The sequence below is a fragment of the Polychytrium aggregatum genome (genome assembly GCF_025602895.1).
Source record: "Polychytrium aggregatum strain JEL109 chromosome Unknown BJ171scaffold_9, whole genome shotgun sequence".
Classification (NCBI taxonomy): Eukaryota; Fungi; Chytridiomycota; class Chytridiomycetes; order Polychytriales; genus Polychytrium; species Polychytrium aggregatum.
Window position 1 is genome coordinate 463,654 of NW_026516211.1, and position 14,814 is coordinate 478,467.

Below are 14,814 nucleotides of genomic sequence, written 5' to 3' on the forward strand. Positions count from 1 at the left end.
CAGAGCCCCGGCCAGGACACGGCTGCGAGGCGGGCAACATGGGCAGGTTTCCCGCCATGCGCCGGCTTGGCCAAACAAACAGGCGACAGGGGGCGCATCAGGGGGGCTGTCGAGGCAACGACCGAATCGCGGGGTGTTGGCGCGGCAGCAAGCGAGAGAGAGACGAAGTGGGAGCCGATGCTGGCACGGCAGAGCACTGAAACCCCATCGACGGATATCGGCATCGACATCGGCATCGGCCACGTCTGGCACCGAGCGGCGCATCCACCGCACGAGCACTCGGAACGCCAGAGCTATTGCTGCATCTCCAGACAAGCAGGGCAGCGGCCTCGACTACCGAGTGCCGCCCCAGCGTCGAAAGTGCTTCTCCAGCACCGTGATCTCTCGTCGATCCCGTCCCGTCGACTCGCTTCCCAGCAGTCGCGCTCTGGCGTGCCAGTCCATTTCATTAATACCTGTGCGCAGCACTCATTCCACCGGCCGCTGTTGCCCCTCCGACGCTGCTGCTGTCGACGCTTGCATTCCCAACCTGCATCTGCCTTCCCCCCCCCCGGACAGCCTCCACGCCCGGCCTCTTCCTGCTGCCATCGTGCAAGACACACGCCAAGGATCTGGTCTTGATCCCAGTCCTGCATCGGAATCCAAGCCGGATCAATCCCGCCCTCCATCCAATCGTCTGACCGCTGGCCTTCGTCCGTTGAGCCTCTCTGACACGGTTTCATGTCCCAACATCCGCCGCTCCACCTCCCGTCAAGCCAAAGCCACAGAGCCAGCACCAACCCCCCGCCGCTCTCCTCCATTTCGACGGCAGGAACACCCTCGATGGTCTCGCACAGCCCGTCCTATTATTCTGGCTCGGCCCGCTCAAACACCCTGCCGCATTTGCAGTCGCCCACCCTCCCGTCGGGCCTCCCTCCAATGTCGGGGCCGCATCTTTCGCATCCAAACGGGACGACCATGGGCTACATGGCTTACGGCCCCATGTCGCAGTCGCTCTCGAGCGCCTCAAAGTCGCATCATCGTGATCAGCCACCCCACCATTTCCGGGCCCTGTCATCCAGCTCTCAGCCCCAGATGCACCCGCATGATCGAGCCCCATACGGCCATGACCGTGCCCCGTATAGCCGTCCATCCTTGGAGCCCTATTCAAGCAGCGCTCATAGAGAGCCGCCGGCGCACCACGCCATTTCGAGTCGACATCTGCCAGACCCTCTCTCTGGACCGCCCTCTTCGCACCCGGCCACGATGAGTCATTCCATCATCCACTCGCGCGATGTCGAGCCCGACTATGTGGCCTATTCCCAAAGCAGCCAGCTTGACAACTTTGAGCGGGGATCCCGTTTGCGCCATGATCGCTCACCCCACCATGCCCTGCCGCTTCCGAGCCAACACTCCTATTCAGCCGGAGCACACCACCGCCTCCCCGACCGAGACTGGGACCACGGTCGCCGAGAATTGCCGCGCCCTTGGGATTACCGGACCGAACCCCTCGACAAGGACCGAGACCGCATCATGGAGCGGGACTGGGACCACGAAGGCGACCATCTGCACCGGTCCCGCGATCTGGAACGAGAACGAGAGCGAGAACGACAACGTATGCTAGAAAGAGACCCTCGTGACGAACGAGAGTACGATCGCGGACACCACGAACGAGAGCGAGAACACCATGAAAGGGAAGGCGAGAGGGAAAGGGAACGAGAGAGGGAGCGGATTGAGCGCGAGCGGGAACGGGAGCGTGAGCGAGAACGGGAGTATCTTGAGCGGGAGAGGGAAAGGGAGCGCGAAAGAGAGCGAGAAAGAGAAAGAGAAAGAGAACGGGAGCGGGGAAGAGAAATTGAAGATGCCGAAAAGGTCATGATCCGAGATGAGCGTGAACGCCAAATACGGGACCATTACCGTGAAGCCACCGAAGCCAAGCGACGGGAAGATCGACGGCAACGCAAGCGAGAAAGGGAGTTCGAAAATGCCATGGAGTACGAACACATTGGCAGCGACCTGCACTCGGGCTATGCTCCACTCCAGCCGCCCGACGAGCCGCAGCGAGACGGCGACTACGATCCTGATGTTGACCACGACATTGAAATCGAAAACGGAGGTAAGCCGTCTGCCTGTCATGGTTTGAAAATAGTCATGCGATGCCCCCCTGGTTACTCGAAAGAACGCTTGTGGATGGTGCCGACCTGTTTTTTCTTTGAGTGGGTTGCTCCTCCGAGTTACTCCTGTCTGGCGTGGCACACAAACTCGGCTCCGAAGGTCGGTCCAAAGATACTCGCAATCTAACCATCGCTGTGCGTCTATCAACCAGTCGAGCCGGTTTTTAACAAAGCCGAGAAGCGTCACAAGTGGATCATTGACGCCTTGGAGAGATACAATCGCGAGTTCTTGGACAATAAGGACAGGTAAGCGTAAGAAATCAGCTCGCCACACATCCGTCCAGCCCGATGGGTGAAGCTCATCGGCCGCAGCGTCGAGAGACTGCGCCGATTCTGATGGACTTTGCTCCGCCTTAGCATCTACCGCGACAAGATCGAGGCCCTAAGGGCTGAGCTTCGATGGGCCCAAGAAGGGCGACACACCGAGTTTGAGGAGCAGATCGAGAACCTGAAGCGGCGGCGCGATGAATCGATCCAGATAGCAGATATCTATCGCAAGTACCAGCTGGATTGTGCCCATGCTCAATACAAGCAAGAGATTGAAGCCACAAACAAAGAATATGAGGTAGCGGTCCTCAGAGTACTGTCGCAAAGCCAACACAGAGGCTACCAGGACCTCAGCGGTACCCGGTCCTCCTGGCTGATTGGCTATACCTTGTCCCTGTAGGAGGAGAGACAGAACCTGAAGGATCGCTTGCTGCAGGCGCTTGAAGAGCGAAAACGCAAGTTGAAAGAGGATCGAGAAAGCTTTGAATTCCAGAATGGTAAGACTTGCGAGTTCTCCTCGCCACTTGGGCGCCTCTACATTGGCTTGTCTGTGAGCCATGGCGATGTCCCTGATGGAAACGAATGTGCTCAGCCTCGGTCCAATTGAGTGTGTATAAACACACAGTCTCATGCTCTGCGTTTTCAGACATTGCCATCGAAAGCGGAAAACAGAATCCCCGTCTGAAACGAAACCAGGCCAAAACCGAGGAGAAGCCCACCAAGAGGAAGAAGCTGCAAGAAAAGTGCAGCATCAACTTTTTGCTCACAGAGGCCGAAATGGCAGAAGACCTCCTCGGTATTCGAAAGGTAAGATATCGACCTCCGATATCCCTGAACTAGGCATGTGCCAATCGATTGAGCTGCTGCATCCGCATGGGTATGGGTATGGATATGGATATGGGCATCCAGGCTGTTTTTGTGGGTCGCAGAACGATACTCTTGGGCCCGGGCGGCAATGGATTTGCAGATGAAAGACTTGGCTGAGCGCAAAAGCGGATGGCGGATATGCCTTGCCAGAACCCATCGACACAGAAAATGCTAAGACGTTTTTCTGCCCAGGGCACTCCCGGTATGATCATACCAACAGCGATCGGGGTGGTGCAGCCCCAGGTCATCCGAGCAGTCAAGGCCGGTGGCGCCAACGGTGTGTCGGGCAAGGGCAAGAAGCAATAGCACGTTCTCTCGCCCGACAATGCGCCTGCTGTGTCTGAGCCACCGACCGGGTTTCCTTCCAGCGAACCGCACGCCACCCACGAGCCTCCTGGCTCGTCTGATACGAAGTCATTGGTTGCAAATGAGGCTGGTCCCAGGGCACGTCGATACCTCCGATCCTGCCAACATCCCTGTTCTCAAGGGCGCTGCTCTGCGCCCAACTTGCCCTGTCACCAACGGCGTCGTCTCGGCTCGATGTCTGTCGCACGCAGCCCCGGTCTGCGTTTGTTTGGCAGACGGCAGGCCGCATGAAGCGTATGTTGGCTCGCTGGATCTGTCTGTCTGTCTCTTCTTCACCCTGTGTGTGCCTGCCAACAACACCTTCGCTCGCGGCGGCTCCCGAGTAAAATTACATTATTCCTGTTGATCCACCTCCGGAGGATAGGGTGCATCGGTGCCCGTTGCGCCGCTCGCTTCTCGCTCTTCCCGTGAGCGGCTTTCCGTCTCGACCACACCCTGTTCGCACCCAGATCGCCGGGGCTTGATCGGCCAGGGCGCGGCCCAACCTCCGATCCGCCACGTGATGCGCAGCTCGCCAGCAATCCAACCAGCCACCGCCACGGTCAGCGGACACAGCCACCCGCTCAGCCCGCTCAAGCCGCCGTTCCGTCACAGCCCGCGCAAACCTCACCCGCTGCCGAGGGCGCCCTCTCCCCATCATCCAGATCCCAGCCTCCGTCCTCGAGCATCATGTCGATCGTGCGCATCTACTGCAAGACCCAGTCCTACGATTGGGGAAAGCTAGGAAGCTCCTCCAAGGTTGCCACCTTGGCTGTCAATGCAGCTGACGGTTTCCAGGCCAACGGCAGCACCCCGTATGCTGAGGTGAGCGAGGGAATGGGGGTGAGCGGGAATGGGTGTCCACAACGGCATCCACAACATCTACAACATCCACAACATCCACAACAACGCCCGCATCATTATCGGTCACCGATACTGCCAGCAACAGCCGGCGCAGTGAAGCGTCTTCGCTCGCTGGCGTGCTGCACTCGCAGACGATATGTCGAGCAGATGCGCGTTGGGTCCTCGATCCAACACAGCGACAAGACCTTGTTGCCAATGAGCACGGCGAGATGGTCGGGATCCCCTGTTCCATCCCGCCTGCCGGGTCCTGATTTCATTTCCTCTGCTTACCCAATTGCGTTCTCCTGGACGATCAGCTATGGATGGGCACACATCCCAATGCCCCGTCCACGACGGCCGATGCCAAGACCCCTCTCAAGGACGCCCTCAATGCCGAGAACCTGTCGACAGCCGTTCACTCGGCCTATGGCGGAGATCTTCCGTTCTTGTTCAAGGTCCTGTCGATCAACAAGGCCCTGTCGATCCAGGCCCACCCGGACAAGCAGCTTGCTCAGGAGCTGTTCCAGAACTTTCCCAAGATCTACAAGGATTCCAACCACAAGCCTGAGATGGTGAGCCCCTGGAGCCGTGGCATGCCGCCAATGCGTCGCTGGTCAACAGCGATCTCCCCCCCCCAGACCCTTCGATACGATCTCTGAATCACAGGCATGCTCATCAGCGCTCCGCCCCCGGTGTCACTGCATCCCTCCCTAAGCGACTAACGCGCCGACATCGTGTCCTAGGCCATCGCCCTGACTCCGTTCGAAGCTTTCATCAACTTCAAGCCTCTCGCCGAGATTGCCCAGAACCTGACCCGCTTTCCTGAGTTCCGCGCTGTCGTCGGCGAAGACGCTGCGGCCTTCTTTGAGCACCAGTTTCAGCAGACCGGAGACAAGACCGTGCCCGCTGCGGTGTCTGCAAACAAGCAGGGTCTGAAGAGCCTCTTCAAAAGCCTCATGGAGGCTGATAGCGCTCGTGTCGAGCAGCAACTTCGGAATCTTGTTGCTCGTCTGGGCAGCATCTCGCAGTACCGCGTGGGCTCGACTGAGGAGCTGGTGTTGCGCTTGGATAGCCAGTTTCCGTCCGACATTGGCTGCTTCTGCGCCCTGGTGCTGAACTATGTCTGTCTGCAACCTGGTGAAGCCATATTCCTTGCGGCCAATGAGCCACACGCCTATCTATCGGGAGGTACAGTAGATGGGTCCGCCATGCGATTGAGCAAAGCTGGTGCAAGCACGCAAACCCCAAGCTGGAAAGACAGGCTCATATCACCAAGACAGCCATTTGACTAACCAAAACATACGATTCAATTGTCGCAGACTGCGTCGAATGCATGGCTTCTAGCGATAACGTTGTCCGCTCTGGCTTGACGCCCAAGTTTAAAGATGTCCCGACGCTGGTTCGCATGCTTACATACAACTACGGCCCCGCCGATGCCCAGATTTTGCGCGGCGACCCCTACAAGGCCACTCAGTATACTCGCCTGTATGACCCCCCAATCGCCGAATTTTCGATTCTCAAGACTCAGCTGCAGCAGGGCCAGACGGAGACGTTTGAGGGAATCGCCGGGCCGTCCATCCTGATTGTGACATCTGGGGGACTTTTGCTGACTCAGGAGGGCCACGAAGTTGCTGCTGAGGAAGGCTCGGTGTTCTTCATTCCCGCCGGGGCCCCAGTAGCGTTCCTGGGCCAGTCTGATTCCGCGACCGCCTATCGAGCCTTTTGTGTTGTTTGAAGAGGAGGACGTCCCAGGTAGCCGAGTGCAACATTGCCAAGACGAATATACATATATCATGTTGCGACTCGAGGATCCCCCTCGATATGTTCAGGAAGAGTGTCCTCGTCACATGGAGAGACTAGCTTAGCTTCGTTCTCTTGACCAAGCCACAAGAGAAGGACGGATGGCTTGCATGGGTTGTGTGGGTTGTGTGGGTTGTGTGGGTTGTGTGGGTTGTGTGGGTCATACGATCTTGGTGTATACAGTCGGTCCAGAAAGAAACGGGACAGTTCCTTCCTGGCTTCAGATATCTGAAGCCCGCTGACTGACTGTAGGCCCCAGTGAGCAAGCCATGCGATTGTTTCCCGTCTTGGTTGGCAATCGAGTGGTTTTGGTTGGTTTCGGGAAGCACAGTCTTGAATACACTCGCTCGATCTCCATGGGCGATGATCGACTGGCATACCGAGATCATGTTCCTGGCTGCATTGATGTCTCGATCCCACAGTGTATGGCAGCTTGTACAGCTCCGGACAAAGTGTGGTTTCTCGATATCAAGATGCTCGGGTGACTCAAGTCGCTTGAATTCCCGACAATGTGAGCACACCTGGGATGTGTTGAACTCGTTCACCGAGCACACATGGATCTTGGAGACGGATCGGTCTGGTGGGCGTCTCTGGTGGTGTATGAACTGCTCGAAATACCGAGCGAACCTGAGTCTCCGTGGGCTGGATGCATATCCCCTCCCCTGTTTCCAGGATGCATTCCCAAAGGCAATCACCACTTCGGTCTCCTTGGACATACTTGCTTGGCCATGAATGCGATGAGTGGGTGGGTGTATTCAGGTTCCAGAAAAAACACTGTCATGGTTAGAAGCTGGCTGTCCCATTTCATTTCGGAAACGTCGGAATCTGCTCGCCGAGGTTCCCGTCGTGCCCACTCACTCCATGCATCTCCCTCACACAGGGAAATGATTTAACCCACTCGACTGGGTGCATGGTATGATCCGACTACGCCGTGTTTGTCCGAATGAGACGATGGGTCCCATTTTTCTTTAACACGGCGTAATCTACTCGCCGAGGTCTCCGCAACAACGGTGGTGAGTCAATGGTTTCTCAGAGTTTCATGGTTGGGGGGGGGGAGCGGAAGCGCCAGCCCGCCAAGCTGCTTCCAGTCCCAGCCCGCCAATTTCCGCCCAGCAACTCCTTTGGTATTCACCCCGCCATAACGTTCTCGACCTGCCGCGGATCGGATCAGATTGAACATCCTATATTTGGATCATCTGCCCAGTGCCGACTGATCTGCCTTGAGATAGTCCGGTTTTGATCAACCACAGTCGACCGTGGTCAGCTTTCAGCCAAGCACAATCGATCGCAAGAAGCCGCAGCCTTCGGCGATCGATTTGCGTCGACATCGCTTAATCATTTTATCCGCCGATTCAGATCCGATCCAATCCAATCCAACCATCAGACACTGCATCCGACAACAATGAAAGGAGTCAAGCGCCTCATGACATTCGCACTCTTCAGCGTCCTGGTGCTGATCTGCGCAATCGAACTATGGATACGCAACACTCGGTCCTCGTCTGCAGATATCGTCGTTCAGGTGTTCTCGGATACGGGTACAGTCCCATTCAAAACCCAGCCCGAGACGTTGATGATCAAGCATCTGTCGTATCAAAACGTGCCTGGTCGGGAAAACGCCTGCATCATCATGCTGGCGCGCAACTCGGACAAGAAAAACGTTGTCAAGACCCTCGCCACGTTCGAGTCCACCTTCAATGCCCGCTATATGTATCCGTATGTGTTTTTCAATCAAGAGCCCTTCGATGACGACTTCAAGGACGCAGTCTCCAGTGCGACAGAGGCAAAGGTCCGCTTCGAGCTGATCCCACAAGATCAGTGGTCCATTCCGCCCAACTTCAACCGATCGGCTGTGCTGGAGTCCTTCAGGAAGCAGGGCGAGCGACCCGGACTCAAGGCTGAGCTTGAGAACTACCACCACATGTGCCGCTACTTCTCTGGGTTCTTTGCCACCCATCCAGCCCTGAGGGACTTCAAGTACTACTGGAGGGTAGGTGCCAGCCGATGGCTCTCTGTTGTCTGCTGCCTGCTGTCGGTGTCTGTTGTCGGTGTCTGTTGTCGGTGTCTGTTGTTGTTCCGTCGGCTTTCGATATTCGGCGTATACGCAGGGTCTCGGATGGCATTATCGATATCCTGGCTCGCATCAGCACCAGGTCGAGTCTCATCGCCGACCACCATCCCGTTCCTGTCGTGATAACGATCTCAGTTCATCCCGGTTGTCTGACCAATCTGCATGCTCTTCCAGCTCGAGCCCAGTGTTTCCTATTACTGCACACTCAACTATGATCCTTTTGAGCTGATGCGAAAGCAGAACAAGATATACGGTTTCAACATTGTTGGAGTCGAGATTCTGTGGACAGTGCCGACCCTTTGGAGCTCAACCCTGGAGTATCTCCACTCGCGCAACCGGAGCTTTCCTCTCCACCTGCGAGCCTTTGACCAACGAACAGGGGACGAGCCCGAATCTGAAAGTAGATATAACTACAAATATTTCTTCAACAACTTTGAGATTGCCGATCTCGATTTTTTCCGGTCCGACGAGTACCTGGACTACTTCAAGTTTCTGGATGATAAAGGCGGGTTCTTTTTCGAGCGATGGGGGGACGCTCCGGTCCATACGCTTGGCATCGCCCTCTTCCTTGATCCGAGCCAAGTGCACTATTTCCATGATATTGGTAAGCTGATGGCGCTGGCCCCGTGCAGGCGGGGGTGGGTGGGTGGCCGACTGGATGAGATGCAGTGGCTACTGTTGTTGCCATATGATTTGGGACTCTTCGTTGACAGATCTCCACCACCTGATCCATTGTGCGTGATATAGGATATCGCCACGAGGGATACATCCACTGCCCCGTTGACATTCCAGAGGACGGCGTCGCCTACGAAACATGCCACTGCCGGGACCAAATGCCCAAGGTGGGTCACCCGCGAGCGTATGCATAAAGTGCTTGGCGCTGGCACACACTCATCGCTCCAAAGCCTCACCGGTTGTACTTTCGATCGACAGAGCGACTCGATCATGCGGGTCTCGGACTCAACTTGGGAGGATGCCCTCAAATACTACCTTCGCATTGTGCCTGAGCTCAATCTCGAGAGTTATATAGGGTGATCGTGTTCGGCTCAGGAGCCTATCTTGGCGGAGGAGGACGCACAATTATGATGGCCGATTTTCTTTGTGGAAAGTGTCGGGGCCGAAAATCTCGTCGGAATCTCCTACCCCAATGCCGATCTTCCTATGCTATAGATGTGTACTCCATGTACTAGATATCCGAGATGTAACAATATAGCACAGTTGATAAGGACGGGCGCTGGCCACGATGTCCGTATCCTCCCGGCACCACAGCCATATGGCAAGTTGGATGGGAGTGAATGAAGGAGAAATCAGCAACAATCGTCATCGAGGGCGACGGAGCAAACGAAGTGGGACAATCGAGGGGTGCGGTGGCGCTTTCCGCTTTGCTCCACATCCACCGCATTAGCCGTGTTACTGCATTAGTCCGTGGTGTTACTGCATTATCCCGTGGTGCTCCTGCATTATCGGAGCAGAGACAGACACCCACAGATGCCACCAGCGACAGCCGAGCAGCGACAGCCAATGCCAGAGTGGCAGGTGGGCCACCCGCCCCAGGTTCCACAGACGCGAACCCCGAACCAGTCATGGCCATTCCGATCGGCGAGGGGGTGAATCTGCATGCCATCCCACATCCCACATCCCACATCCCATCCCACTCCATCCCGCCGCATCTCGTCTTGCCTGTTCCTTTCCCTCTCCTCGTCCTCTTCCTCCCCTGATCTCCCCTACTCCGTCGCATCCGCCACCAAATGGCCTCGAGCTCCAGTCTCCCGGCCAAGTCGTCGATGGATGTGGATGTCGATGTGGATGTCGATATGGATGTGGATGACACAACCTCGAAAGCCCCTGTCCAGCAAACCCAGCCCGAGCCGTCAGACACGGCATCCTCCAAACCAGCCGACTCCCTTGGTCCCTGGCTCCATCCCATCGAGTGTCTCATCAACGGCGCCCGCGACGAGCCCGATGCCCTCCTGATCAACACATACGAGAGCGGTGCCTCCGAGCGACACTCCTATCGCCAGGTGTGGAGGAGAGCATACTCGATCGCCCAGGGGCTCAGGGCCCTCGCCGGCTGGGACGATGAAGACCACGAGGTCATCGGCACCTTCTGCGAGTCCGAGGTCAACTGGGTGTTCTATTCCCTTGCAGTGTGGATGCTCGGCAAGTGAGTGCTGCTTGGATGCGATCGAGGGCGAGTCCCGCTGCATCAGTCGTCTGCTGCTTGCTTGCTCCACACATCCGCCACCAGCACTGTCGATCCAGTGCCATCGTCCGCTCTGTCCTGGCTTGTGATGCCCTGACTCTGCGATCTTCCCTCCTGGCTCTGTGATCCTCCCGACTCCTCGCTCGTCCCTTGACCACCATCCAGGAAGACAATCAACTTTGGTCTCAACCTGCCTCCGGCTGCCCGAAAGGCTCTGTGCGACAGGTGTGTTGTCTGTGGGCATGGTTGGATCGTTTGTGGGCATGTCTATTGTCTGTGGGATAGTTTGGCCTCAGAAGTGATGATGGCTGCAGAGAGGGTGTCGATTCATAAACAGCAGCTGACAGGGCTGCATCCATCCAGATACTCGATCAAGTATATCCTGCACCACTGCGTCAAGCCCGGACGTACCCTGGGCACGAGCCCTGTCGACCCTTCGGTCTTCCCGACCTTGGACGATATCCCAGTTCCGTCTCTCAAGGCCTGTGAATTCCTGGACGAGTTCGTTGTCATCGCTTGTGCTGCTGGAACTATAGGTACGGACTACAACGGACAGCGCGACAAGCCCCCGGCTCGGCACGTTCATGCGAATGGGTGGGACGTATGATTTGGAGGGTCATGTGCAAGCTGTGACTGACTCGATCTTATCTTTACAGGCATTCCCAAGACGTAGGTGCCCTGATTTCGAACCGATCTCGCTCAACTCGCTCAGCTTGCATCGACTCACACTAGATCGCCTGGAATCCATCCAACTGTCTTTCAGGTTTCAGTACTCGCATGTTGGAGCCATCCCGGGAAGAGCAGTAATACTTGCTCAGTATAGCAACATCGCAATCAACCAGGTAATGTATCCATCAAAGCACCAAGCTGAGAGTGTGCCAGAATAGGTCTAACACGGATCCTCCAAATAGCCGCCGTCCTTCCTAGCGTCTGTAAATGCGCTGCTCTGTGCGCTCAACCTCAGGGGATCAACTTGGCTGCCACGCCTCACACCTCGCGCTGTCGAAAAGGCCGAAAGCATCGCAAAAATGCTTGACGATGGACTCACCTTCATGTATATGGTAAGAGTCCCACTGTCTCGTTGTAAGGGATCTTGACTCGCTTACACTCACCTACCGAATCGATCGTCGACCAGACGCCGTCGCTCATGAAGTTGGTCGTTGGCGTTGCTCTATCATCCAATCCACACAAAGTGTGGGCAAAGTTGAGCAAAATAGCCATGGGATCCGAAGTTGCTCCCGCCTCAGTGATTCGCCAGGCTTGCAAGCTCTTTCCCAATGCCGAAATACAGTCGTTCTATGGATCCAGAGAGGTAGGATGTCGGTTGGGCAACGGTGGCGGCGGGCTGTGATCTTAAATGACACGTACCATTCTCCCTAGACCACTGTTATCGAGGCAGTATCCATTTTTTGCCTTATACCGGGTCATATGGATGAACCTATTCGGCCCGTCTACAAGATCATGAATCCCAAGATTCGGTGCCTACTCTTTGACGAGCATGGGAACTTTGTTGACCGACGATTCTTCAAGAGCGGAATCCTGGTCTTTGCTGTCGATCCCGACCATCCCGTCAAAAACCACCCCAGCTTTCTCAGCGCCGACCCACACGACAAGTTGGCTTCCTTTGGATTTCTCGGCGATGGTTCGCCTCGTGTCTGTACCATGGACTGGGTCGAGATGGTCAGCGATACCGAGTTCATCGTGATTGGAAGGTAGGTGTGAAGCAAACACATCGTGTGCCGATGCCAGATGAGATGGGGTCATTCATTACCCCTTTTCGCCACTCATTCACTCATACACTGCTCATCCACCAGGTCCGATCAGAAAGTCAAGGTCAATGGGGTCTATATCGACCTCAGCGCCCTCGAAGAAATCATTTCTCAGCACTTGAGTCATGTCATCGCCAACTGTGCATTTGTCCAGACCTCCGAGCAGCGCACTGTGATGCTCTATGTCCCTGCCATCGGCTCCCGTCCGCAAACGAGTCCCGGCGATGTCCTCATCATGTGCGAGGAGCTCTTTGCCCTCGTGAACGTTGCCCAGTTCCCGATCCACAACTGTCTGGAGCTGGAGCGGCTTCCCCTCAACGACTCGGGCAAGCGCGATCTCAAGCAACTCAAGCTCATTGCCGAGAATGGCGACCAGCGCACAAAGTCGATTGTGTATCCATGCCTTCAATCAATCAATACTCCACTGTCCCGCACTGCCGCCAAGATATCCACACTTGGTAGCCAGATCCTCGACAACCCTGCCCTCGACGGCCGCAACTACTACATCGGCGGTGTCGGCTTTGACTCGCTGAGTGTCGTCCGTCTGGCCCTCGCCATCAAGAACGAGTTTGATGCTGAGATCTCGCCGATGATCCTCCTGTCGAACGGAATGACGCCGACTGATGTCGCCCAGCTGGTTGTCGACATCCAAGCGAGCAGACCGGGGACTCTGCCGATTGTCGATCTGGCTCAGGAGGTTGCACGGCTCGACGATGCGAGTGTGACGGCTGAGGGTCTCCCTCCGTTTGTGTTTCCCGAGCCGTTCGAAGGGATTGTGCTGACTGGTGCCACTGGGTTCCTCGGCGCATTCCTGCTGTATGAGCTAGCCCACAAATTTCCCAGTGCCAAGATCTACTGCCTGGTCCGAGCCCCGACCGAGCAGGTGGCTGTCGAGCGCATCATCAGCACGGCTCAGAAGTTGGTCCTCGATCCGAGCCAGAGAGCCTTCCTTGACCACAACCTCAAGTCTCGACTCGTTGGACTGTGCGGCGATCTGTCGAAGAACAAGTGGGGACTCTCGGACGAGCGATGGAAGGAGATCAGCGAGGAGACCGACATGATTGTCCACTGCGGCGCCGAGGTCCACTGGCTGTTTGACTATCTCCAGCTCAAGGGACCCAACGTCCTCGGCACAGCGACGGCACTGAGACTGGCCACAACCCACCACCTGAAGCCGCTGCACTACATCTCGACCATCGGCACGATCCCGATGGCCAAGAAGGCAGACAAGCCGCTCGAGGAGACGATCTACTCGGCCTGGAACATCTCTGGCGGCTATTCGCAGACCAAGTGGGTCTCTGAGCAACTGATCAACAAGGCACGATCGAGGGGAGTGCCAGTGACGATCATTCGTCCAGCCGTCATTGCTGGCGACAGCCAGTACGGAGGTAAGCTGAGTGTGGTGTGGTGTGGTGTGGTGTGATGTGGTGTGGTGTGATGGAGATATCTCAATCGTCCCTATGGACTGGCCATGAATCGATGGTTTCGATTGCCGAGTGGTACTCATCACCAACTGACACCAACTGACACCTTCACGCTCTCCATCGCTCCAGTGTCCAACTCTGATGACTACATCTGGCGATATGTCAAGGGATGCATTCAGCTCGGCGTTGCTCCCTCGCACGCCACTCCTGTCACGATGACCATGGATCCCGTCGATCATGTCGCTCAAGCAATTGCGGCCATCGCAGGATCCAGGGTGGCTATTTTCAAGTTTGTGTTTCACATCAGCGACTCGGAGAACAGGTAAGATTAATGGCTGCTTCCTCACTTGGTATCGGTAGCCAGTCATCCATCCACTCACATCCGCTCGCCTTCATTTGCATCCACGGACATCCACGCACATCCACGCACATCCACGCACATCCACGCACATCTACTCACATTCGCTCTTACGTCCGATTCATACCCACATCACGCAGTCTCATTTCTGAAAACAGTCTCTTTGAGATCATCAATACCTTTGGCTGGAGAGTTGTACACGAGACTCGAGAGCAGTTCAAGTTTCTTCTCCGTACCCATCCATTGATCGAAAACGACATCCTGCTCACACTCATGCACATCATGATGGTCATGTCTTTTCAAATCGACAACAGAAATACCCGTGCAATCTATTCGAATTCGAGTCCTCCAGCAAGAAAGCAGATCAAACGTTGCTTGAAGTACTTGATTCGAGCAGGTTTTCTCTCCCCGCCACTCCAGCCAGTTCCACAGCTCGAGGGTGTGGAGCAAGGGTATCCCGAAGGCAGCGTCTTTGGCCGTACTGGCCGCAACTGACTATCAGTTTGGGCGGGATGATTTGTTAGTTTGCACCATTTTCTGATATGTTTGTTCAGTTTCTGCCGGATCGGCAGCATACATGTGCAAGCCATGGACCCGATCCCGCGACGGCAACAGGCAATTATGAACCCAATCGCTCGAGCGGGCTGAAAGAATGGATGAAAATGTGGGGTGGCATTAGATTTGTGTGAATGGCGACGGGCGGGTGACTGGTGGGAT

The 14,814-nt window shown here is 56.1% G+C and overlaps 4 protein-coding genes across 4 annotated transcripts; all 4 read left to right on the top strand.

Moving 5' to 3' along the window:
* Positions 1-544: 544 nt before the first annotated feature.
* On the top strand, positions 545-4,005 carry BJ171DRAFT_309126 (Sds3-like-domain-containing protein). Its single transcript, XM_053107065.1, has 7 exons — positions 545-1,715; positions 1,776-2,095; positions 2,306-2,399; positions 2,511-2,718; positions 2,821-2,917; positions 3,067-3,227; positions 3,480-4,005. The coding sequence occupies exons 1-7, from the start codon at positions 721-723 to the stop codon at positions 3,591-3,593; spliced, it is 1,989 nt and encodes a 662-aa protein (XP_052969007.1). The 5' UTR covers positions 545-720; the 3' UTR covers positions 3,594-4,005.
* Positions 4,006-4,270: 265 nt separating this feature from the next.
* On the top strand, positions 4,271-6,284 carry BJ171DRAFT_439845 (mannose-6-phosphate isomerase). The gene is made up of 4 exons (XM_053108034.1): positions 4,271-4,457; positions 4,793-5,047; positions 5,219-5,663; positions 5,795-6,284. The coding sequence occupies exons 1-4, from the start codon at positions 4,323-4,325 to the stop codon at positions 6,208-6,210; spliced, it is 1,251 nt and encodes a 416-aa protein (XP_052969008.1). The 5' UTR covers positions 4,271-4,322; the 3' UTR covers positions 6,211-6,284.
* A 1,390-nt stretch (positions 6,285-7,674) lies between these two features.
* BJ171DRAFT_439848 (glycolipid 2-alpha-mannosyltransferase-domain-containing protein) lies at positions 7,675-9,645 on the top strand (the record flags this gene model as incomplete). Its single annotated transcript, XM_053108035.1, has 4 exons — positions 7,675-8,262; positions 8,518-8,947; positions 9,091-9,185; positions 9,277-9,645. 4 exons carry the CDS (start codon positions 7,678-7,680, stop codon positions 9,376-9,378), a joined length of 1,212 nt encoding a protein of 403 aa, XP_052969009.1. The 3' UTR covers positions 9,379-9,645.
* Positions 9,646-11,514: 1,869 nt separating this feature from the next.
* Positions 11,515-14,790, top strand: BJ171DRAFT_309161 (male sterility protein-domain-containing protein). The gene is made up of 6 exons (XM_053107066.1): positions 11,515-11,607; positions 11,740-11,858; positions 11,927-12,258; positions 12,361-13,703; positions 13,869-14,061; positions 14,238-14,790. The coding sequence occupies exons 2-6, from the start codon at positions 11,766-11,768 to the stop codon at positions 14,590-14,592; spliced, it is 2,316 nt and encodes a 771-aa protein (XP_052969010.1). The 5' UTR covers positions 11,515-11,607; positions 11,740-11,765; the 3' UTR covers positions 14,593-14,790.
* The last annotated feature ends 24 nt before the right edge of the window (positions 14,791-14,814 follow it).